Source organism: Colias croceus, chromosome 8 (assembly GCF_905220415.1).
Source record: "Colias croceus chromosome 8, ilColCroc2.1".
Taxonomy (NCBI): domain Eukaryota; kingdom Metazoa; phylum Arthropoda; class Insecta; order Lepidoptera; family Pieridae; genus Colias; species Colias croceus.
In genome coordinates, this window is record NC_059544.1 from 6,350,710 (window position 1) to 6,378,659 (window position 27,950).

Genomic DNA, 27,950 nt, shown 5'->3' on the forward strand with positions numbered 1-27,950 from the left:
CGTAGATCTCCTGACGCGCTTTTCGAATTTTCCCAGTACGTTACAATACGTTACATAGTTAAATACCAATATTAACGGAAACAATTATTTGAATTAAGTGCTCTAAAATTTATTTATTTTAATTGTTGAATTGTGAGGTGATTATTTTGTGTGGAATTTATTTATTTGTGAAGGAAATCATTGACTTGAATACGACGGGAATGATGTCGGAGTGGTTTGTTACGAGTATAAAATTTAGCAAGGTAGGAAGTGGCACTTTATTTTTAAATTTAAAATACACTCTATTTTATATTTTCGGAGAAAGCTTTTTAATAATGTAGGTGCGCGATGTTTGAGTATGTTAAATTATTCGCAAATCCACATTTGCATACTTATATTTGAATATTTTATAGCAAGCTTTAAACTTTTCTTTCGTTTTAAATTTTTCAAATGTCGCTACTTATGATATGAACTTATTGCTTTGTTTAACTTTGTATTTTTGTTTTAAGCTAGTTAATAAAGATATATGTAATACGTGGTTTGGAATATTTAATAATAATTTCTTAGTTTTATGAAATAAAATATCGATGGAAAGTTATAAAATATGATTAAAATTTTAAGCATAATTTGAATTATAGTAGAGCAGAGTATTGTCTTGATGGATTTAAATGTTAATGAAACTCGTTTGATCGATTCATGAGTGAAAAAGTGCTAACGACTAGGTACCCTCACAAGTGAAAATGAACAAAGTACGCAGCTTCAGTTTTCAAACAGAAAAGCTTCTATACTGTAGTAATAGAGGAAATGACTTGAATAATCGGTTTAGCCTTAAAAGGCGGAACTCGTTATTTGTGCAGTATAAAACAGAATATTCTGTATGATTGCATGTATGCGATAATATTAGTTTATTGTGTGTAAACATGCGATGTAATAAACATGAAATTTCTGTTTATGCGAGCGAAGACAATGACTATATTTTTCACTAATGAGTATCACACATACAATTGTTATTTTATAAATAAGTATTAGAAATCGGTTACACACCATTACTCTGTTATAATAATGTGATGCATTTGCTTAAAATTTTTTTTTAATAATTTGTTACCTTTTTCGTGTATCTAAAACTTTTGGCACTGGCAACATTGTCGTTTTCTTCTAACGCATAAAATTCTTTCCATTTTGAGAAAATTTATAGCCTTTGTATACCAACCATTCCAACAAAATGTTATAACATACCTAAATGGTCGAATAGTATTTTTGTAAGTACGAGAGGGTTGGGGAAACAGAAAGATAGAAGTATTCTAGACCGCCAAAGCAGCTGGAAATCTTTCATCCAATTTACCAATTACGACTAGTAAACGCATTTAATTCCTTTTCACTGAAAGCCGTTTGACTCTAGATAATTGAATCAGATTGTGGTTTCAAGAATTCCATTATTGACGACGAATTTAAATCGAATGTGTGCTGTTGAGAATTCTTAAATCAGTAAGTGGATTAGGGATGTAGGTAGATATAGTAGTACCTACTAAATTTTTTCGCTGAATAAATAATGGTTACAAAACATTTTTATTTGTTTAAAAATATTTTTTGTATCCAATCAGATACGAAAGCTCTCAATTTATTCGTACAAAAACGTGAAAACAAAAAAAGCTGCTAAAGACAAGTGGGCTCGTTTTAGTTAAATGAAATTGCTTTGTCGATAATATGTCACGGCTTGATTAATGCCGTACAAAAAGTTCAATTAACAAGATTTCTATTGTATTAGCTAAATCGTTACATCGTCTTGGGTCTTGAATTGTGGAGGCAATTACAGGGACTGAGGAAATAAGAGAAAATCCCTATCTCACAAATGAAACTAAATAAATTTACGTAACGCAATTGAGGGACTGATGTCTTTTCACAATAATTATGTTGTACGAGTCTATAGCATCAGAAAAGCGTGTAGGTAATTAGTCTGTGGGTGTTTAATTTTACTCGCTTTTTAATATTGGCTCTTTATTCTGTCAAGAAAATAACAATTATACCTACCATACTCATTATTCAATTTATAAAAAAAATAATACTGAATCTTGATTCTTAATTTTATTATAAAATGTTAGTTTTCATGTAGCTATAGGTGCTTTCAACTCGATCAATTAAAAAATATTTAATTAATAGTTATTTTATAATTAAAATGAATATGAAAAGTATTTTTATTGTGGTTGAAAACACGCGAAGACGCTGTGAGTTTTAGTGCGATATATAGAGTAAAAACCATAATTTTCAATTTAATTAAATGCAGTTTTTAGACAAGATCGCGTGTTGTGTGGTTCGCTTCAAGATTTCTTATGCCGGTACTACTTCGCCTCGGTTGCACTTTGAAAAATTATACGCTATTGTATGGTTAATTCTAATCTTCTTTTGTGAACTTATAAAGACATTTTAATGACTTGACTATATCTTAATGATTATATAGATATAATGAATATCAAAATGCAATACACAATTTCAAAATAATACTTATAGATTTACTCAATATTGTGTGAATGTCAGAATTCACCTAAGCTTAATGTATTCGATTCTTATAAAAACGACTAAAATATATAATCGTAAACGAAAGGTACCAGCGAATATATATCACATAATGGTTTTTAAATTAATAATAAAAATAATGTTTACAAGTGCAAGGCCATACTTACCACGTTATACGTAGAATGTGTTAACTTTTACATCACCAAGCCAGACAATAATCACCGCCTCTCAATAACATTTAAGCTTCAATACTGAAACGCCAGTCAAATGATCAACTAACTTGGGACAGATTTAATTTTAACTGACAATTGGATTTGATTGGTATTTCGAGTAGCAGAAGCTAAATTTGGTAATTAGCTAAGTATCGCTTTAATTTATAATTTAATTATAAAAATAGTTCTATCATCGTCAATTATTAACTTACTTTGTTAATACTACAGAAACACAGGTTTTATTCGAACACTCTGTACAAACAAGGGTTGACAGATAATATGACGTCGATTTATTTGGTTCTTGGATTTTATTATTCACGTAGGTTGCTCCATCGATCGTAGCAATGGTGACGTGATGATTTTATCTCACGCACGGTCTTCTATTAACCAAGCTATTGCTTAGTAATATTTCATTACCTATTTTCCGCTCTCCGCTCTCATTAATGTTTCTGTTACAAATTGAAACTCATCAAGCGAAGACAGTTTGCCATATTCTTGCCATGTAAAAGGTGGAGTTTATCGTAAGACTTTTTTGATATTAACTGTATACCTCGGGGCTTGTTGAATTCGAAGTGACTGCTCAAATTTATATAGAAAATTGCTAAATATTAAATAAGGACAGGACAGAAATTTGGATCACAAATATTGGAGGCGTCTTTAAATTACTGTTTCAGGATTCGAGAGTGAAAAGCGCTGTTTCTTAGAAATCGGATAGTTGTTATACTTGGAGGAGAAAGGATTGTGTTACTAATAGAGAACGGCTTTAGCACAATTACGTTATAATGAGATACTTGAATGTTTTACTTTCATCAAGGGAAGGAGCTCTTAGTGGGATAGAACTTACGGTACTTGCATTTCTGACGTCATTCCTTGATGAATATACACGCTGATCTACAATATCTATTTACATTTTTCATACAATAAAACAACAGAATTGAATCTTAAATACTTACATGCTATAATTTTAAGTCCTTTTAGTAGGATGATAGTTTTGAGTGCTAATTTAGAAACCGGTGTCTGTATAAAAATTAAAAATATCAAAGCATTCGTCTTTACTATATAGAGGAGCACTTAAAACTTTTTAAACGAAACTTTTTATTGATAGATGGAGCGGTTGAGCTTGTTTAATTGTTCCCGTGGCGAATGTTTATCCGAACGATTTATACATCGAATTTCAACTGCTATTTAATTAAGTTTCCAATAACATTGTTAGTCCACTTAACTTCCTCATATGTATGGATGAGTGATAATTTTATATTATTTACTATTGAATATAATTAGGTTTGATTAACGTTGATTTATTTTTGTTTTAATTGGTTAATTCGGGAGACTGTGACCTTTAGATATAAATGTCCGGAATGGTGATTAATTTGGCACTTAATTGTTTAAAATTACTACGGTGTATTGGGAACATATTTAACTTTCATCATCAATTTATGTAAGGGGTACTGGGGTTTATGCTAATGTAATGAAATTTCAAATTATTTTAAATACATGTTTATATCTGAAAAAAAAAAACAGTTATAATGTTGAAATGTAAAATAAAAATAAAATTATGAACTTATTCTACCTATAAATAATAGAGATGTATTAAAAGAAAGCGAAAGAAAGCGATTAAATTATAATGTCTTTTCGGTAACAATATTATGAAGAAATCTTTCGCGAAGAGAGAAAAAAAACAATATCTTCAACGAAGTTTTAATCTAAGTTTTTCCACACTCCACTTAGAGAGGCTCACCGCTCACCCTCGCTGGATGTAATGTCTTTAATATAAAAATAAACCCACAAAACGAGGAAAATTTCATGTTTCTTTATTTCTTTCACGGACATAAACTGGTTTATCGCAAACAATCTCTTTTTTACTTTAGCCAGGTATGACTGCCCTATAACTGCTGTAGATACACAAGATTGTTTCTTAATGGTGCTCGTGCGTAGACTGACTTACACATACATTCTATATGAGCTTTTTTGTTGTAGATTAGTCGTTGTCCGCGACATCTTCAGCTATTAGTTTAGCTTTTAATCCTCTTTTGTGTTACAGTGTTGTCTATGACATCAAACATTCTGTTAAAAGTGTAAAGTTCTTTATATTACTATTCACTTTGATTGTTAGTCTCTGAGTGTCGACAATTTAGAATCTTGTTGCATAGTTATAAGATATTCATGAATAGATACTGAACTTACAACGTTACGAGTACTAGTTTTTAACTCAAATTAGCTGTGCTTAATGGTCTATGAATAAATTTGTTTTTACCAAGGTAGGTAATGTTCACTCATATTTTATTAAATATATAAGGAATACCAGTCACGAAATAAAGGACCATAGTTAACATTATATATTTTGCAACAATCGTCTAAATTATTTTAGAACATTCGTTTTTTTGTGGCGCAGTGGTGGCTCAGTGGTGAGACCTCGGACTTCGAATCGATAAGTCCGTGGTTCGAGACCAGGCGAGCGCGCAGGAAATAAATTGATTTTTCAATTTATCTGCGCATGTTGGAACATCACCACTGCTCGAACGGTGAAGGAAAACATCGTGAGGAAACCGACATGTCGAAGAATTAAAAAGTTCGACATGTGTCATCCGCCAACCCGCACTTGGCCAGCGTGGTGGATTATGGCCTGTACCCTCATAGGAGGCCCGTGTCCCAGCAGTGGGAACGTATATGGGCTGATGATGATGATGATGATGATTCGTTTTTTTAAATTATAATATCATTACCACCAAAACATAAATATATTCCTAAAACTCTCTAATACAAGCAACAGTAATGCAGTACCATAGTTGACAGATAAATACTAGTGGCAGTACCGACAAAGCACCACCATGATAATATGTACAGTAATCCAAAAGTAATAATGCGCATAGAAATCTTCGTCACTGTTCGGCAACTGTCATATTCCCGGAGCGCCCGAAGATGATATCTATATAGAGTGGTTAAAATGTATTTTCTTCGTGCATAATTTAGTCAAATTATATGTTTTGTGCTAAAAGAGATTAATATGTATTTGTAAGTAACGATTTTGTGTCGATAATTCCTTGTAAGTAAATAAGCGAGTATAACCCCACGATTGCGAATATATCTTTGTTGGATTGATTTACTTAGAAAATGTTATAGTACTTTTAAAGTGTCTTACTGAAACTGGTCTAATGATGGAAGAAAAGAAGGTTAAATAACACAAAATTTATATTGTATAAAATATGGTTTTCAAACACAGGTTTATATATTTAAACCATATAAATCTAATGATTAAAATCTCAGTTCAAAAGAAGGTATTTACAGTGATCATTCTTCAATATTATGACAATTACAAAAAAATAAAAATAAAAACAATAAAAATCAGGGATTATCTTTATTTCTGACATTTTACGTACATCGGAACTTTCATTATGCTCTTCTTCATTTTCACTTTCCCTACTGCCATCACCTGTGTAAATCATTTCATCGATTAATTCAATTCACCTTTAAAAACAAAACCAAGAAGGGTACGCAGCTCTATATAGTTCCACACAGAGAGAACACGTGCAGTCACCACCAATATTTAAAGACAACTGACGGATTTTTGAGTTTTTTGACTGACAGGCTACCGTCACCTACCGCCCGATTTGTTTTTGATTGTGTATGACCGTGAATTGACTTCTATTTCTTTTGAACAAAGTGTAAAATGCAAGTTCGTTGTTTAGGGCTCTTACGATTCAATGATTCGAGTGTCTTCGGAAATACGACAATTAGCGAAGATTTGCATGCGCATTATTAATTTTGGATTACTGTAAAATAATTTTCTAAACGTTTTATTAACTGTAGGGGTGAAATTTTAATAAACGAGTCATATTTTAAACCAATTAGTGTTCTAACAATTTCCGTATTTTGACTTTATACTTATAGATTAGGAAATCAACGTTTTGAAGACACCAGTCGATCACTTTTATGTAAATGAATTTAAAATTACATGAAGTAGTGATATACTACTTGACCGCGATTTTTGTCAAAGGGAGGACCTAAAACTGAGACGTAGAACTGAGAACTGAGACACTTGCTCAGAAGAACCCTAATGGTTTTGGTGGATGGATAAGTACGAGTATATGAGGTATCTAGGTACTCCACAAACTCTTACTTGACCATCGAATCGCAGAAAAATTTAATTAGTTCGATCATTTTAGCGGTAACGTCACGCGAACAAAGTAATATTGTATTCTCATTTATCTTTTCTCCTCTAAATAGCTTTTGTAATACTTCCATAATTCACTTTATTCTTGCGAAGAAGTAAACAAGCAAAAATGTATTATAGGTATAAATAATATTACATCCTTGTTTTCGATTATAATAGCAGGAAGGTCATATTATTTTTACGGCAAAAGTAAGCTTTATAGCTTTTAATGTTCACTTTATCATCAGCTAACGGCAAAGTTATTACGATATTATTGTATTACAGTCCGATGATTAAAGTACGTATTTCATATTTTCGTGCTATATTTTAATTGAGAACATATTAATATACTTCCTACTAAACTTGGGGTGTAGTATGATAAATAACGACATTGAATTGCAAATATTTTAGCGGTGTCATATAGAAATGGAGCACTGCAAAATGTACGACATAAAAAATCTGCAATTTAATCACAACACCACATTTAATAGCCCTCGGAGGTGTCCGACTTGTATGAAACGTTTATGTAACAAAGTACGCAAATGTCACGCGTACCTATACAGCTACGGCGTCCGTAATCCCTTTAGTGGGCAACGAACTAGCCAAGTACAGACAGATAACAAGCCATTGCACTCTAGGCTATTTAGAATAGAAAAAGTATTCGATCGATGCACTGTATCTACGCCTTTTATCCAGTCTTTCTGATACCAATTTTGCGTTGAATGTTTGCAATTTTGGGACTTGTTGTTATAGGGTACTATGTCAGTGTTTTCTTTTTGTTGAAATGTTTTTAAATTAGATGGTTAGATCTTTATGTAAGACACCCCTACTTAATGAAATTATTGACAAATTACTAATACATTGTATCACAACTGTATGTAACAGTTTACAGTAGATACAACTAGAGCGAATAGGTTTTAGGTAGTAATGCTAAAATAAAGAGGGGTATTTTTAAAATTATTCTAAGATTCTGTTTTATACATATTAAAGAAAGCTTAAAATATATAAAGTATTTAATTAATCATAACGAGTAACATCAATGTTACTCGTTATGATTAATGTATTTAAACGAATGTATTTGAACCTACGAACGAATGTATTTTTAACCGACTTCAAAAAAAAAGGAGGAGGTTATCAATTCGGCCGGTATATATTTTTTTTTTTTTTATGTATGTACACCGATTACTCCGAGGTTTCTGAACCGATTTACGTGATTCTTTTTTTGTTCGATGCGGAATGGTGTCGAATTGGTCCCATAAAAATTTTATTCGGATAGGCCCAGTAGTTTTTATTTTATGAGCATTTTTGTCTGTAGGTATTTGTAAATTTTGCAAGTGCAAGTTTGAAGTCGGTTGTTTTTAACGCAGTTATCACTTGTAACCTTATTTATTTTCATTCTTCTACAATAATATATTATATTCCTCAATTTGACCTTATCCTTGATGATTTGAAGTAAACAGTAAATGTAATGCACATATCTAATTCTTCGTCCTGAATTATTTATATTATCGAATAAATCGCCTTATAGTAGTATACTGCGTATCAAATTCTTTTGTATTTTTCATTCCTTTGTTTATTATTTGTTATTTTATCTAATCATAATATAATTGTTACATTCAATAAGTTCGTATATTACCTAAGTGATATATATGTATGTGTGTTAATGAAATTGTCAAATTATCATCAAATTATAATATTTCAATAGGATTAAGACCGCGCTTTGATGGTGGATTTGTGTTTATTCTATACCTACACCGTACACGTATATTATATTATGTATGAGAAAATAGATGAAATGATGAGAGTCACTGAATCATTTTAATTAATTGAAGTATTTTTACATAATATACCTAGTTAAAAAAAGAAAGGATTTACATTAATTTAGTAAGCGTGTGACTTCCTGTATAACTATAGAACGTGTTGTTCCCATATCTTTTATGAGTTCATATAATTTTTGTGAGTTTACAGATTAAGTACACTTTTATCTGTAATCTTCTCATTATAAAAGTAAAATATTGTTTATAAACAAATAAGTGAAATATATTTGATAATTTATTAAGTGTTCGACGTTCTATGGTCTATTTTGAGTAAGTACTTGTACATTTTAAATAAACGTACGGATATCAAACAATTAAGCAACCCTTGCTTTTTCATTCCACCTTTTCCTAGTAAAATATTCATTCGAACGAAAAATCTTTGCGGCTTAAGGCCGTGTACGCGGTCCGTGCGCTGTTTGGCTCAAATATGTGATTTTTCAAACCAGATTGTCCATCAACCACTTATCTTACAAACATATGAATTACTAATACTTTTAGGAAATTTTATTGTCCATATAGTTAGTTAAGAGTTTTTTTCAATTAATACAGTATTTGTGAATACCATCAAGATAACTGAGCCGATGATTACTTGATTTCGCTTTTAGTGTCAATTTCGAAGCTGAAAATATCTGAAATCGCTGACAGATCTAACACACAATTTTTTTTAACTAACTGCAAAAATCCTTATTAAAATAGTTAGTTAAAAGATTTTTTTATTTTGGACTCCTAACTTACGAAATTAAAATCCGAACAATGTGAATTTTTTTAGAAATTATAGTCGACAAAATGATTATTTTCAGCAAGATATTTGACTTAGTTTAATATTATTTTTACATATTGCAATAAAAGAACGTCTTACTTATAAGATAAAATTTAAAAAATCAACTAAGGTACCTCTATTATTTTTCTACAATTTTTTTTAAAGTACTATAAAACACTGCGCGCGACCCGATTAAAATCAGTCGGCAGCGAGCCTTTCCAGAGAGAGGACATGTTGCTCGGCGCTCTCCTGTGGACTTATGCTGTTCATAGTAAAAGGATAGCGCAAGCCGCGATCTATCGTAATAGATCGCGGAGATTTTGACTTGCGTTAAATTGAATAAGCCCTCTTAACAAAAAACAAGAAATGTTTAAGTAGGTATTGTGACGGTTCCATCAAAAGATTCTCCTCTGTGATACAAGAAAGCACTTTAATTTAAATAATTGCTATTTCTTGAAATGTAAAATCTGTGCTATGCACTACTTTAAGACGAAAATAATTTATAGAAGTACTGAAGAATGTTAGCGAATACTGGCATCGTACTTAAATAAGTAAAAGGAATCACTAAAAGATACGGGCAGCCTGGCTCTTCAATGGAATAAAATATTGATGCATAAGTTTGAGGCTGTGAACAGAAATGTTATGATTCTTTGGACTTTAATATGAAATAAATCGATATCTATGATAACTTAATTGTATTAAATCGAAATTTCATTTTTCTAAGAATGTTACAAGGACACTGTTCAAGGCGAAGTCTGTGTAATTATTTTGTTTTCGAACAGCAAAAGCCAATCGAATTATGTTGCCAGGCGCTCATTTCAACTAAGCTCTGAAGAATATTTTTCCATATAATAGTATTATGCCATACTAGGTATTTGGCACACGGATAGTCTCGTAAGTATTAACCCAATATGTTTTACTTATGGAAATTTTAATCTTATAGTGTTAAATATATTAATATCTTACTGAAGATTTGATAGATTCAAAATATACTTAACCTGCAGTCAACGTGCACTTCACGAATTTGGGTTAGAGCCGTTCTAAAGGTTCCATCATAAAGTTGATTATGATTATTAAAATTATAACAAAATTTTAATATCAGAATTAATTTTATGAGTACTGTCAAATATTTGTTTGCCTAAGTAAAATAGTGTTTGCGATAGTAAGTAATGGAAACAAACGCTGATACCATTTCACGCCTAACGCGATAAAGGCGCTATTCAAAACACCCTCATTGTAAACAGCGATATTTTTAGCCAATGGAATGGCCCTTCGACTGTAGATCAAGGGAATAATACCAGTTTTACTTAATAAATTGCTTTATAATTGAAAACTCATAAACTTAGAGAAAAAGATATTTTCATCTTCAAATTGACAAGAATATGTTGTTTTATGAATAATCATAATTGTTGCAAAACCGAAAAAATACTTTTTTTTAAGAAAGTGGACAGTATATTTAACGGTTTGATATAAGGTCCTTTTGCTTGTTAAAAATTTATCAAGATAATGGTTAGTAAATAAGTTTTATAAATTGATGTAACAAGGGTCCTATCCTATCTGAATCTGCTGTTAATCACTATTTATACCCTTTGTTAAAGTATTATAATCTGTGAATCTTTTTAAATGTTTTGTAAACTGGCACTAGAAACTTTCTCTATATTGGTGCATGGTGCAGTTTATAAACCACAACTGGTAGAAACGACTCGTATTGTGACGCTTTATTGCATCACAGGTTTGCATCCGAAGCTGGAAATGTAGTCTAAAAATTGTGTCCTGTGGCTGTGTGTTGTATATTGTACCAAATATGTTCTGTGTTTGTTTTTATTGATGTGTATAACTGCTTCGTTAGTCTTACGGTGCATTTACATCTAACGAACATAGAGCTAGTTAGAGCATTCTTTTAGTGTAAACGAAAACTCGTATTCAGTGTTTTTCAGTATTAGAACATGCATAGAATCTTTTCGAACACACTAAGAACAACGAAAGAATGTTCTACGCCTGTTTACACTAAAAATTAGAATGAGAATTCGCTCGTTTGATGTAACCACCGTTGGTAAGCTTGGATTTAGACTGAAAGATTTCTCAATATTCAGATTCGAATCCCGGTAAGACTATTAAATTGAATTTTATATTTCGTCGCGTTGGTTATGCACAAATATTCTTGTTTTTGTTATTAGGCACATTTCATAATGGCCGCCTTTGTCGAAGTAGAGACTGGACTACTTAAAAAAAAATGTTTGATATAAAACAAGACAGCATTATGTAAAGTATCTTGTAATTATTATACAATAGTAATACTTACAGGCTTATGAGCTTTATACAAAATTTATGAACTCGAACAATTTAATTTAAAACGTGCTTGTCGAGCTAATTCTACGTCTTTAGGCTATTAATCCCATTACAATAATTACATTACTTCGGTGCTTCAGATTTGTAGGTTTCGTAGCTGTTGAATTGTTTAATACTCAATAACAATAGTTAAAATAATACTACCTTTTTAATATTTTCCCTTTGAATCTTAATTCTTTCATATTTACTCGTGGAACGGGATTACAACATGTGCTTATTTGAAAAAACTTTAAAGTAAGTTTAGTTATTTAATATCTATTTGTAAAATATCTTAAGGTGGAAAGTAGCAAGACTAAAGTTTTAATTGTGAAATATGATAAAACTTGTAAACAAAAACTTCCCCGCTTCTACTAAAGATAAGAACGAAAAGAAATGGAGAGAATTTATTTGTTATAAATAAGTGTGGCGGGAACAGACCAAAAAATATAGAATTTCCCACAGTAAAAAGTATAAAATACTTTCTTGGTTTTTTTCTTACATTTTGTAATCGTGTTATAAATTACTCTATCACCCATTGGTGAAAATAACAAAAACAATTGAAAGATGCACACGTTTATTACTTTTCAATTTACAGTCATAGCTTCATACAAATTATACCTACGTAGATGAAACTACCATCGATAGAAACTGTTTTTTAAGCGAATCAATTTGATCCAGCGATGAAAACGAACCGTCCAAAATCATATAAAATATCGCCTTACATTTGGCATTGAACAACCCGTACCCCTACGATAGAAATGATTTGAAAGCTCGCAATAATTTTAGCACAAAAATACACATTCAAAAACTTCTTGCGTACTTCCCTCGTAGGCTGGAAGTTTGTTTTTCCACCACACATACCCTGAAATGTTCGCTCAAACCTGTATTCACTGTTATTGCTATACTTTTTGGGAATTCATTTGGCCTTTTGATGACTGTTGCCTTTTAACTTCGTCTAATTATACAATTTGTTTAAAAATTTTGCGCTGTAGTATTTATTTTGGAAATAACATGTTTTGGAGGTTTAAACGGAATTTTATTTAATCTAAAAATCTGTACGTATTTGATTTTAATGAATTTATTAAAATAATTAGTATTTTGCGTGAAAGAAAGGATATAATCATTTCTGAGGGACGACAGCTGTTTATTTTGCTAATGTCTATTGTTACACCTCAATAATAAATGTGTAATAAAGATTTTTAACTGAACGAAAGGTCAACAGTTCTTTGTTCAAACTTCGCTCCGAATTGTGGGTGTACAACGGAAAGGTAGTGACAGGTTAATGCGTTATATTTTCATCCCATAAGTCACTATCTGTGCTGAAATCGAAAGCTTTCAGGATATTTGTATTCACTCTCCCAGACGATATCTTGTCTGTAAAACAATATAATGGAATTTTACTTTAGAGACTCTCAGTCTGGAGACTCCGGTCGCTATCCGTCGTATACATTATTATATAACTTAGTTTATCAATAAGTTTTATTTTATTTATAGATACAGGAAAATCTATTATTCATTTTAGTCATACAAAGAAAGTATCAATTGTTGTTCGCGTTTGTTCGCGATGTGAAAGCAATGTTTCAAAATTATTACTAGAGTAAATAAATTAACTTACAATGGTTACGGAAAAATTCGTCGCAGCTATAAAAGGAATCAGGTCAGGTCAACTATCAGACAAAGTGACAAGCTCGTTTGAAAGTAAAACCAACCACTTATGGCGGCCTTTAGGGTAAGTTAAGATGTTATTACGAAGAGTCTTTGTTTCGTCCCGTATATTACTCGTTGAGAACCAACGTCCGTTGGAGACGACTGTTTTGATAGGACGAAGCTAAAACTGGGACGCTGTACTGTCTCCCGTTTTCTTTTCGACAGTTGTAAGCAGTTCATGTTTATACATTGTTTATGTTTACAAAATGTGCTTATTTAGGTAGAGTCAACAATTCAGTACTCAGTTTCATTAAATGATTTTGTTGTAACGATGTTAAGTAATACACGTTATTTGAAACGGATATTTATTTATTTATTTACACTTTATTGTGCTGGCATACAAATAAATCCCTAAAATTAAAACTTATAACTAGTCCAGCACAGAAGGCGGCCTTTTCACTTAAGAGTGATCTCTTCCAGGTAACCTACTGTGTGGAGTAATATTATGAAAGAGGAGGTAGGTAGGAAGTACAAAATATATATAAATATATATATATACATAGATTGATAATTTGATTTAGATAATTCAGCTACTGTAAAATTTAAATAGTTCTAACAAGATAGAAATAAAGTGAAGAGTCAAGTAAAAAGTATTAAATCCTCGCCTCGAAAAATGCGGGTAACAAATAAAATTAATTATGAAGAAATTGCTTGAAGCAATAAAGCCGCCCTTTGCATCAAATGTCCTGTCTGTGTGTGTGAAATTTGTATTTGTTTTGTATGCAATAAAGATTATAAATAAAATAAATAAAAAATAAATAAAAAATTAATTATTACATGATTTGGTTGCAGTTGCTTTTCCTCAAAGACCATGTTGTTATATGTATTTCAATATTTTATAACGTGATGTGATTAACTATACAAATAAACTGATAATGTGAGTTCTTAAGGAATTTTATGATGAAATGATTAAAGTGGTTATGAGAGTAGCTGCACTGAAGTTTGATTTGTACTTTCATGTCAAGGATCGTATTGTTTCAAATATCAGAAACCGAAGCACGTTCTTAGTTCTACGTGTTGTGAATAGTAATCAAACGTTTTCAATATTTTTTCTTGCAAAACGAATGAAATATTACTTCGTATTGATTCCTACCCCGGGTGCAGTCTTCGCTGTAGAGCTAAATTCAATTTCTAGCAGCCGAACTGCGTGAAGCAATTTTTTTTAATGAAATTTTTTCAACTTATGAAATATTTTAATGCTCTACGTTATTTTTTACTTTTATATTTTTTGAATTAATCAGGAAAGTAAAGAGCAAAATGTATTCGGAGTTTTATTATAACATGAAAAGTATAAAATTCATTTTAGGTATTGCTAAAACATACATTGAAATAACAGTTTAAGCATTGGAAAAGGTTTTAACAAGTTTAATTGTACACCGGTGATTGATGAAGACAAAGTGACATGTAAAAAAGTGTATGAGAATTTTGAGCGGCAAAAAATCAAATTTCAGTGGAGCTGTATCAGACTAGGTACGGCTTCTGTGTGTCGTGTCTGGAAATATGAAATAGGTCGACTGAGTTTAAGCATTACCTCAGTCCCGGTTTAACCTGGTGCCACTATAAAATGACATACGTTTTATTAAAGTCTCTGACATAAATTCTTTCATATACCTCTTACTAGCAGCTTTACCTCCATGAATATTGCATAAAAAGTGGGCTTTAAATGAATTAAACGTTTATGTAAATGTTATGTTGTTCATCAATTTATATTCATTATTATCTTATATATTATTGCGTATTGGTGGATGATAATTATAATACATTGATAAGCTCTATGTTCTATACCCATAGGTAGATAAAAATAGTGAATTTCATAGAATTTTTTACGTTTTATAAATGTTCGTTCGTACGTTCGTAAAGTATTTAAAAATGTTCGTTTATAACAATAAAATTACCTTTATACTTATTATGTTAAATGCGTTTTAGCTAAAGTCTTCTCGTTGCCATAATGCTCCGGCCACCTTTTGTGCCAAAAATCGCAATGTAGTTTACGATAAGCCTGTGGCCAGGGCTCGATTTAATCTTAATTGTGTGTTAATATTATATCGAGAGGTCATAGCGTAAGCATTTTGTTTTTAAAGGCACTTATAAGTAATTATAGATTTACTAACGTAATTACGTTAAGCTGTTACAAGTTCCCTGTTCTGTGATAGAACCTAGGTAAACTAGCAAATCAGTAATGAACTGAACATAAAACACATACTGGCTTTTGAAACAAATATTTTTTCCTTAAAGAATAAAGGTCCATCAAATCTTTAATAAAAAAGTAGCTATAAATTAAACAAATTGGATTTATTTGAAGAAATCTGAATAAAACAATGAATCTAAAATTAAGCTTGAAGCTGTAGAAACAGAGTTTGACCTTTAAATGCATTGAAAACTAGGCCAGAATTTTTGTATGAATAAAAATTGACGTTTCTTTTATACCCTCTTATACAATCCGAGTGGAAGAAAAAATAAATTATTCACTCAAAATCTAAAATGGTTATTCTCAATTTATGCTTTATAGAAAATAATCGAGCTGCAAATATAGGAATTCTTGCGTCAAACCCGAAACCAATTTAACAGGAAATTCACTGAAAGATTGTGGCGAAATTAGATTAAGTAACTTTTTGGGTTTCGGTAAATCCCCTTGGATTGTGTTTGTAAGCTGTGAATGAATTTATACAACTAACTACACGACTGTCATTTGGGCTCATGTATGTGTTTTTTTGTATTGGTATTGGTTTACCTACCCTTGATAATTTAACTGATGTGATAGAAATACATAAGGAAATACATATAGTTATATCCCAAGTTTAATTTTGTACAACAATTAAACTGTTCTGTCAACTGTCTTAGCAAATATCACAAGCTATAAATGGTAAATTGTATTGTGAATAGTAAGGAGACAATATTATTGGCGGTCTGTCCTCATTTGTGATAAGGGTACGTTTAACGCCGTCGTCGCTGATCACATTCCAGTCTTGTAAATCAATGTTTTGGAACTAATTAATATTGGCATGAATGACCACGTCTAGCCTCACTGAAGGCTTGATTGAATCCTGCTAAGAAGTGTACTTGCGAATTCGAATCACGTTTTGGTGACCGCAGAAACCTCACGAGTGACGAGCGTCACTCTTTGATGTGTTCAACTCGACCGCAATAGTGCAAGCTAGTGTAGATCGATCGAGTAAACTATGAAATAACCTTTGCTTTTGATGTGTCGCATACAGGGTACAGGATTTAATATAAATCTTAATTTATATTGAAATTAGTTCCGCAAGTAAAAGCAAATAAAATATTGGTAAAATGTTTGCTAACAAGTTTGCCTATTATTGTTAAAGGTGGTCGATAATTTTCTGGTTTCACATTCTCTACACAACAATAAAAATATTAGCAAAACTATTTTTATGCTTTAAGTGGGTAAAATATAATTAATCAGAAACGGTTCACTAGGTATTATATTGCACGTACGTGTTAATTAAGTAACACCGTGCAGTCGATGTTTAATGCAAATTTATTCAAAAACTCGATCGATCGAACGATTCACTTTTCAATCAAGCCTGCATAGTTTGAAAGGCGAATGCATTTTCGTACTTTGAAAGCTTCCTTTATGTAACGTTTACTTCTTGTGTAGCTAGAGTTTATAATTTCAATGGTTGAAATCGTTAAGCTAAGTCGAATAGTTTATGCAGGTGAATTGGATAATGTTGACTATGGCAAGTTCCGTCTAAAGGATAGTCTATTCCAGGAATCTGAAGTTAGGAAGCCTCATTATGTTTGAATTGTTAGAAAATTTAGAATTACTAGGTACTAGAAAGCTTATTAGATATTTGTTGTATGATATCTTATGATTGTTTATATATATACTTACAACTTTTCTTCTAAAATTAATAATAAGTAAAAAACTAATAAACTCACTAGTTAGACGATTTATCAAATTAGATGAAAACCCCTCAGTGCTCCATTCGTATCGTTAATACTCGAGAAATTTAATTTTGATTTCAGTGAATAAAAGTATAAAACTATACGGATACCATATTCATTCCTTCTTTCAATTTCAATATTAATCTGTGCCGACTGGGCGATAGAAAATGAAATTAAAAATCTGTATTGTAAAATTAATAAAATACCTATTGCAATCGACTTTCATGTGTAACTTGTATAAGAATATACTTTTACAAATTGTAGAGCAAATCTCACTAGATTTGTTTAGTGTATGAATAATATATATTTGAGGATGTTTCGATTCTATTTTATAAGGATAAATCTCTCCTAAATAGTAACAAGTTATATAAATAAAATGGATGGCATCATTGTTAATACCGGGTCTTGAAGACTTTGAATAGTCAATGCTTTGATTCCCTTCATTTAACTTGACTCTGGTTTTATGCAAAATAGCTACCCTCTGACCTCAGTACAATTGGCTCTGACCTTCATACTGATTGCTGAGGGATTATACTCCTAGATGGTACACGGTCAGACCTTTCTCCTTTCAAGTTTATTGGGGCGCTGTTAGATGAACACTACTGCCTTAATGATGTGGACGCATCTGTTTATGTACGAACACCGTATAAATTGCATGAATTAAACATATTTGACCCGGGATGTGCGTTACCCAAATTATTGCTTAAATTACTTGGGTCAATGTACCGCGTATATATTTTGACCCTTCTATTTGCGTAACTGTTTATTGAAATTTACAAAATTACGCTTAACGTCCCAATTTGTTTTCAAAACTATGTTAATGCGGTGTCTTTGTTGAGAGTAATTTCATACATTATTCATGAGAAATTATTATATTATACAACCAAAGTATCGTTTCCCGTTTTCTTATGCTTTAATACTGTAAACATAAACAATGCCATTATATTGCAGATTGAGATACATGTATAAATAAATACTTCTTTATATATTATATAACAACAGAAAACACATTGTAGCTATAACGAGACCCATAATATAACTATTTCAAAATAAAAGACACATTGGAAGATTTCGTCTGTTTTCTTCAAATGGATGGAATTATTGGCACCCGCCTTCGGATAACATTATTAGATTTATTACTGTTATTGTATGAGATTTCGGTTCTCTAAATTAATAGTAGCGGTAATAATGGTAATATAAAACGACAAAGTCCTAATAATCTCCAAGCGAAATTATGTTTTTAGTATGAAATTTAAAAAAATAATGTTTGTCTTATGAATCAACGGTTTCGATGTAGGACGTAGGTATATAAGTTCTTATCCGCTTTAAAAAAATATTTAGACATAAATTGAATATCTCTCTTACATTTAATAATTTTACTTTAAACTTTTTAACTTTAAATAAATTGTGACTATTTACAATGCTTAATTTTATAATAATGCAATGTAAACATAAATGGTAATTGAGCGAAAGCTCATTGAAAATTTCATGGTATGCAAATATGATAAAATAACGGAATATTTAATAGCGATACATATATCCCTTTTGTTGCCACTTTCATCCTGTAAAAGACCCAATAAAATTACTTAGTAAATTCATTTAAAAATTTCCTTGAAAGGAACAGTTGTAAGTTGCAATCATAGATAAACGATTTCATTTTTTTATCATCACACATTGTTTATTACATTAGAGTGTTTTTTTTTTTTATGTAAGAGCAGGTAACTGAGCAGGTGGATCACCTAATGATGTGACACCACCGCCCATGAGCACTGACAAAGTTACCTTTGTAAGGCTGTTACCGGCTGTCGAAGATGGATGTAGGCTCTCTTTTTAAAGGAATTTAAGTCATACACGTGCGGGAATACAGAAGGGGGTAGACTGTTCCACAAGGTGGTAGTGCGGGGTAAAAAGTGTCGCGAGAAGCGTACGGTACTCGTTTGCCAGCGGTCCAAATGGTGTGGATGGAAGTTTGCTTTATGACGGGCGGAGCGGTGGTGAAATTCCGCTGCAGGTATGAGCTCGAACAACTCCTCTGAACACTCCCCATGGTATATGCGGTAAAAGACACACAGTGAAGCTGCAATGTCTCGTCGCAAAGCAAGAGGGTCAAGCCGATCGCTAAGTCTTGGGTCGCCAATCATTCTAGCTGCTCTACGTTGAACGCGATCGAGTGGAAGGAGTTGGTATAACGGGGCGCCGGCCCAGAGATGTGAGCAGTATTCCATGTGTGGCCGTATCTGAGCTTTATATAGTAATAGAAGATGGTCAGGCCTGAAATACTGCTTCGCTCTGTATAGGACGCCCAGTTTTTTTGAAGTGTTTCATAAAATTGTGAATTCCACTTCGGAGGATTTTTGATTTTACAAGAATAAAACTTTATTAAAATATCGTAGCATTGATTATTATGATATGAATATTTATAACAATAATCACCTACTACGTATTAATTTTACAGTATAGGAATTACGTCCACAATTACCGTTAAGCTCAATATCTACAGATAAAATAATAATAACATTAGTTGCAGTCGTCGGTCGAGTCTGTGAAATCTTGGGAAACTTGTTATTAAAATATGCCCAGTTAATTAAAACATTTACTTTTAATGATCTCTGATTGGCACCAAGTTACCACGAATCTGTTATTGAAGTGAAACTTCTTTATCGGGTTTGGACAACATTAACAGTAGTAGTGTAACATTTTTGCGTTACGCTGTAGGCGTGACATTTTTGCGTTACGCCGTAGGCGTGACATTTTTGCGTTATGTCGTAGGCGTGACATTTTTGCGTTACGCCGTAGGCGTGACATTTTTGCGTTACGCGCCAACTTTTTCTTATCCCTAAATTTCACTTCTTACTTGTGTACTCTAGTACACGCACACATTTTTTTTAAATCGATTTTGTCACATGTCTCTCACTCTGGACATAATAAATAATGCGCAATAAACCACATCATTCCCGAGATTTTAATAATAATATCAACTTCAAATGAATTAACGCTTTATATTTAATACAGCTCCATTTGGATAGCTTTTAATTAATGATTATTGATGCAGTTATGTTAGTTTTGATAACATGTAATTAGCAACTATTTGACTATAATCAAGCTCAGCGTCATTAGTATCATTAATTTAGACGTGAGTTAGTCGTCCATTTCAGAATTGGTAAGTGATTTTTTATGACAGACACTTCATCAATGATGATAATAGCATTTGAAATCACTCGTCATCCATAATATTGAGTATGTGAAATCAAAGACTAGAAGCGATTGGTTGTATTATAATATTGATATATTTTAAAAGGCATCTACAACCAATCGACTCGCGCAAAATGAGCGATTATTGCAATGAATGCAATGGAATGGAATGTACATTATTTATCATCGGGACGTTCATCCAGGAACAAAGAGGGAGGTACAATAATAAATAGTTACAAAAACTTCAGTCGTTATTTACCTGTAGCCTACTAAATCGGTGGATATGACCCATTGCGCCGTGGCAGAGGCCGGCACGCGATTGCATGCTTCGAATAGGGCACACTACAATTACATACCAAGTGACCCTTAGTTATTTTGCCGCTACACGCGAATGTCGCCATTAAATCGTCGAATCAAAACTTAATTCATGTTTAGGATATATAAGGCCTCGATGGTTTCGTCGAAATACGTGAACGTACGTTTTCTTAATAGCCCGATGCGTGTCTTAAGGTTTAGAAATAGTTAGTTATCACAGTAAAATCTGTCAATACAAGTGTTAAAATTCTTTATCTACAGTATAAACAACTATATCTTTAAAAATTATATCTATGTAGAAACAGATAATTAGTTTTTGTATATTTCGTACTTGTAGCATTATTTTCATTACACAAAAAGCACATGTTACTTTAAGTTTTCAGCGCTTTGTAAATTATGCTAATCCTACTACTATTATAAAGGCGAAAGTTTGTAAGTATGGATGTATGGATGTTTGTTACTCTTTCACGTAAAAACTACTGAATGGATTTGAATGAAATTTAGGTAACTTGGATTAAAACATAGGATAGGTTTTATCCGGGAAATCCCACGGGAACGGGAACTATGCGGGTTTTTCTTTGAAAACGCGGGCGAAGCCGCGGGCGGAAAGCTAGTAGGAACATACGTAGTGGATGTTTCGTTAAAGTTTGTAAACGTTGTTTAGTAGATCTTAAAATGTTTCGCATCTAACGTCAGATAACTAAAAGAGACTTTTGAAGTAAAATCTTATGAAACTGATGCGAAACTGAGATGCTTGTTTCGTCTTCATTAATCGACCAAACAATCTTGAACAAAAGTTTACGAAGTTAAAACTACATTAACTACATAAAATACATAATAATATATGTATTGCAATAAAGTAATAAATACCACAACAAGAAAAAATATCTTGCGATTTTATGATGCATTTAACGAAATCCCTCGAACAAATCTTGCGTGGATTACTGTATTTAAATAAGAGCTGTAACAGTGTCCATAAAATAAATAGCGAAGTCTGTTAGCTATTACGTTAACAGAGCCGGTAAGAAAGATTTGAAATCCCTAAGCGTAGAGAGGATTTGTTAGTAAACCGGGTAGACATTTAGAAATGCACGTTGTAGACATTATGTAAATCTAGGTACCTGCTGTAGCCTAAGTGACTACGTGAGATTTGTTTTCTTACTTTGATCTTACAAATATTGGTTTTTACGTTTTTTGATTAAATGTTTTCACATACGGAGATGAAAAAAATATCGTGATCACTTATGATCTTTTGCAGGTTCACTGATTGTTATTATTTGCCATTCAAAAATATTTTATTTGAAATGAATGAATCATCAATAAAAACTAAACAAAGAAAAACAAAATAAATGTTAAAGTTTGGGTAAAATAGACATTGAATTCTCAAAAAGATTATTATTTTTATAATAAATAATGAATTTTCTGTTTCTTTCCATAATCGAATTTATCTATTTCATTACCATCGACATAGACATGAGATACTGCAAAAACATTTGATTAAAGTTCGGAGTAATCCCATAAAGAGTATTTTTCCTTAGCTTTTTACTCAATGATCCTCGTAGAGAATCCCAATGGGAATCGTATGGTTGTGGTTAAAATTATTAATGCTTTGTTAGGTCGTGAGCTCGGACTCTTTCTTTGTTTAATACAATTGCAAACTGAAATTTATACATATACATATTATAAATAGTACCTACGTAGTGTGTGTATTGGTATAGCTGCCAATTCCATTCAGTTCAGTTCAGTTTCATTGATAGTTTGTTGCGTAATTATAAGTATTTAGCTATCTATACTTCAAAAGACTTGTAAATATTATTCGTCTCCACTGTTTAAGTTTTCCTTAATACCACACAAAACTACTCTAAATTATAAAATTAACTACTGCAAGACATAGTTGAAACTTGAAACAAATCAACAAACTTATTTATTTTCTCTATGAGTAATATTATCATCGAAAACGTATAATCAGGTGATGTGTCTGTTTCTTTACGTATTACATATAAAAGTTGTGGATAATATCTCAGTTGATTGAAAAATCGGAACTGATATGAAATACTTATAATACATATATCCCTTTCCATGAGATGTACTTCGAATAAGAGCAGATGAAATTGACATCTTATCTCTCATCTCATCTTATTTTATATTTATTTATCTTTTCGAAGGCCCTTCAACATACAATATACAATAAGTACTTACATTTTACATAAGGTGTACGGATAAATTGTTCCATCCATTGAATGTGCCGCCTATCGAGAAAGTCGGTTATTAAATTTTACGGTAATAAATTATCTATTTTACTAAGAACAATAGCCTTAAGTGAGAACTATAAATTTCTATATCCAACATTTGCTTCGCATGAAGTAAAATCAACACTAAGTGAATGTAGCTCATCCTTTTCAGCGTAGAATGATTTAGCTCCGGATCCAAGAGTGCTGCAAATACGGATCTCAGCTTTAATTGAAAATTTCATAAAGAGGACCAGGGTTTCAGAACTGTCGTATACGAAAGGAATGCGCACCTGTATATGATTTTGCATGCGACTCACTCACATATTCAGCTAACTTTAACATGATACCATTACAAAATCCCTAAATTTTATTCCCGGTTAAGCCAATAACCCGTGGTTGTTTTGGTTTTAAAGTTTTATGTACGCAGTAATAAAATAAATAATAAAACTGTGAATCAGTTCATAAATGCAATAATTTTATATAAATCGTATAAAAGCGATAAAACAAGAAGTCAGAATAAGTATACTCCTGAGGCCTACCTTACAGTATTCAGTAAATTGCTACAAAAATCCGCGCTCACTGAATATAAATCATGTAAATTTTGTTGGGCCGGAAAAGTAAAATAAAATGAGATACACGAAAGAGGTTGAGAAGAATAAAACAAAAAATGATTATATATCGAATCCGATGTGTTTGGATGTTTGTGAACTTTGTTACGTAGCAATTCTCTAGAGAACACGAATTAATCATAGTTGCCGAAATCTTCACGAGCAATTAATTCTTTATTACAAGGCTGTTTCCAGGCCTTTGATTACAATAAAAGTACTTATAATTAATTGTATTGTGATGCTCATTATTCTTTTAGAGATATTTATAGTGTTACATATCTACATTAATATATTTCCAATGTAGTAATGTAGATATATGTAACACTATTCGATAAATGCTAATATATCCTTGGTATAAATCTATTACTTCTTGATTTATAGGGATTGAGATTTCATTAGACTGACATTAATTATTCATCAAATAATACTGTGATTAAGAATTATTTATTGGTCTTGAGATATAGAACAAAAGCGACATTAATAGGTCATTAAGGTATTCTCGACTACCTTTGAAAGAGTTGATACAGTCAAAGGGAATGATAACAGCTATGTTTGTATAAAATTATTATATTAATTCAAACTTAATTATTGTTTGAAAGTGAGAAATGTAGGTAAATATAACGACGAACACACCTTTGATATTTATATTTAAAGCAAATTGAGTGATTCGATTAAGTAACATATTCTTTCCTTTTTTCAGATTTTGAAAAGAATCTTTTTCAAAGATTGTTTGCTGAGAATTTGAGGTAAGTATTTTTACACTAATAACTTAATAAGCAATAAATATGCTGATAATTTTATTATGATTCGTTGCGATATTTTAAAAATTAAATAATGTATAAAAAAGCTTCTGAGTTTTTAGTAACTATTTATATTTCAAAAAGTGATAATTATGGAAAAAATAATGCCGAATTTAGCTGTAAACACATTGCACTCATGCATGCATATTATAGTCCAAAATAATTTCCTATTACGATTTTCAAATCCAATCAAGTAATGGCATGCTACGCGTTAAATCTTATATTATTTTTATTGGTATAGGTATTAATGTATTTTCAGAGCTAGCGCGCACGAGCAACTTTGTCTCCGCAACTATTTTGTCTCCGCAACTATTTTGTCTCTCCAGCCATGGGTTAGTATGAAAGTGCGCGTACGTAGCGACGCAACTCCCAATACAAATTGATGGGAGAGACAAAATAGTTGCGGAGACAAAGTTGCTCGTGTGCGCTGGCTCTCAATGTACAAGTGTAGGTATACATATTATAATAACTAATCTAACATCTAACAGAGTATGAAAAGTAAATTTAATAATAAATTGAGATTTTCTTTCCCAAGGATCGTGGCGGACCAGGGGATGACGCTCGGCGGTGAAGACGAAAAGCGTGGCGCGGGCTGAACAGGCGCGGGGGATGTGGGTATTGGTGATGCTTGCTTTGGCGGCAGCCGTCACCGCCGAATGCCCGCGTCATTGCGAATGCAAGTGGCGCAGTGGCAAGGAATCGGCACTATGCGCCAGAGCTGGCCTAAACGCAGTCCCCCCGCGCCTAGATCCCACCACGCAACTTTTAGATTTAGCCGAAAATCGACTGACCACTCTTCGTGACGACGCATTTGCTTCCGCTGGTCTTCTTAATCTTCAACGTCTCTATCTGCCCGCATGTAATCTACGAAGTATACGACAGTACGCCTTCCGTGCTCTTGTGAACCTCGTGGAGTTAGATCTCTCGCGCAATCGTCTTGAATCGATACCATCGCATGCTTTTGATTCCATTCAGGAACTGCGAGAGCTTCGATTGAATGGAAATCCTATAACTAAAATTAAAGACGATGCCTTTGCACCATTACCACATTTAGTAAGGCTAAGTCTTAGTTCCTGTAAGATATCTGATATAGACCCTCGAGGTTTTATTGGATTAGAAGCTTCGTTGGAATACTTGGAGCTAAGTAAAAATAAACTACAAGTACTTCACGTCGCAGTCTTGGCACCTTTGAGGTCATTAAAGGGTTTGGAGCTAGCTAACAATCCATGGGATTGTAATTGTGCTTTGAGACCACTAAGAGATTGGATGATAAGAAAAAATGTTCCTGCAACTATCGTTCCAGATTGTGCATTGCCACCAAGATTACTGCATCATTCGTGGGATCGATTAGATTTGGAAGATTTTGCCTGCCTTCCTGAAGTAACCACATCCTCTAGTAACATAAAAGGCACTGAAGGAGAAGAAGTGACATTAGTTTGTAAAGTATCTGGCATACCAGCTCCAAGAGTGCGGTGGTTACGTTCCGGACGCTTATTGGCAAACAGTACAAATGCTAATTCAGGAAGAGCTTTTTTATTGCGAAGTGAAGGTCAGAATAGTAATTTAGTTATAAAATCATCAGAAGTTCAAGATTCTGGCCTTTATACTTGCAATGCAGAAAATCGCGCTGGAAAAGTAGAAGTCATTCTAAATTTAACAATTGAAAAGAAATTACCCACGAAAGGATTCGGTGGAAGAGCCTTAATGGCAGGAATGGCTGTGTCAGCAGTACTAGTATTAAGTTCATGTTTAATAGGTCTGTGTATATATGAAACCCGTAAAAAAAGACAGATAGATAGATGGAATGAACAAATGGTAACTTCTAATCATAATGAAAGTAGCTATGAGAAAATAGAAGCTAATATTAAAAGTAATGTTGAAGTTCCCCGAGCAACGCCTTCTGAGAATAGAAAAAGGGGTGACTATCGAAATGTACCTTCTCATGATCCAGAAGAAGAGTATGATTCACTTAGGAAAGGAGATGGACGTAATGAAAGAGAAGTGACTGGACAACCCTTAGATCAATCGTGGCGCAGAAATGAATTTGATGTTTCCACATCGAGGTCTGCTGAAATTGTACAAGATCTTCATATTCCACGATTAAGCGAATATGCTGCGAGGTAATTTTATATCATATTTAATATTTAAAAAAATCATAATAAATTTGAAAGCTTTTGAACCGTTAGAAAAAAAAAACAAGAACATACTTTCATTATTCCTGAATAACAAAGACTATATTTTATTGCTGTTTTCGTTAACTTATTACTAACAGGTTAATTAACTCATATGCGAGAGCTATACTTTATTATTTTTCACAAACTATTGTAAATAATACTTTTAATTTTAATGATATAACCAACACCACTTTCTTTATAAAATATAGGTCACACTGTACATTTTTGCTTCATTAAAAGCCTAGCCTATTAATTATTAAATAAATTAAAAAAAAATAGAAAGTATAACCCTTGTTATTTATTTTACAGATTACAGAAGAATGTGGAGTCGATACAAAATTCCAAATCGGCAGGCCTTTTAAGTGGTCGCGTAGAGATGTTATCAGAAAATAGTCGATTTAACAACAACGCTCGATCTTGTCCTCAGACCCGAATACGTGAACGTCTCGATAATGATCTCTCTGGAAGCGACAGCGAAAAAAACTACCCCGATCTCATAGAAATGAGTGCTTTAGGTACGAGTTCATATTTCCGAAGTGATTCAAAACAGGATCCTTATTATTTTTATACAATCCCAAGGAGAAAAGATGGTGATAGCCGAAGTCCTCTTTTAAGTAGCCGTCGAAATAGTTCCGGTGGAGATTCTGTAACGTACCTCGATCGAGCTTACGAAAAAAGTCGACAGAAGCCACCTGGAAGAAGATCAAATAGTTTTTTAGATCTATCGGTAGGTGGCAGTCGTTCACGTAGAAATCCAAGTCTACCTGCTTCTCCAAATAGAGAGCCATCATCTGTTCCGTCCGCTACTCCACTTCTTGATCTGTCCGGTCTTCGAGATTATACCCAAACGAGTCCGCCTTTTGAGGATTTTGACTTTCGAGCGTCCCAACTTGAAAGATTTTTAGAGGAATACAGAAGTCTCAGGGAACAATTGTCTAGAATGAAAGAAACTAGAGAAAATTTACAAAGAACAAGAGCTGTAGAACACGAAGAGCTAAGATCTATTCTTAAGGGAAAACCAAGTATTGCAGTTACTGAAACTTCTTCGTCTGTAGCCTTGGCCGACTCATCGTCACCCTTGGCTCTCAGTCCACCCGAATATAAACCCCAACAGTCTCGACCGGAATGGTTAACGACGTTACTCTATCGTAATTAATGTAAATATACTGTAAATCGAACTGAACAAAATAAAATTGTTTTAAGTGAAGTGATAATAATAGTCATTCTTTTTAAAGTTGAAATAAATTTTGAAGTCGA

General features: G+C 32.4%; 1 protein-coding gene across 1 annotated transcript; it reads left to right on the forward strand.

Annotated features, from left to right (window-relative positions):
- Positions 1 to 6: 6 nt before the first annotated feature.
- Positions 7 to 27,950, forward strand: LOC123694019. Its single transcript, XM_045639312.1, has 4 exons — positions 7 to 242; positions 24,420 to 24,465; positions 25,055 to 26,639; positions 27,003 to 27,950. The coding sequence occupies exons 3-4, from the start codon at positions 25,129 to 25,131 to the stop codon at positions 27,847 to 27,849; spliced, it is 2,358 nt and encodes a 785-aa protein (XP_045495268.1). The 5' UTR covers positions 7 to 242; positions 24,420 to 24,465; positions 25,055 to 25,128; the 3' UTR covers positions 27,850 to 27,950.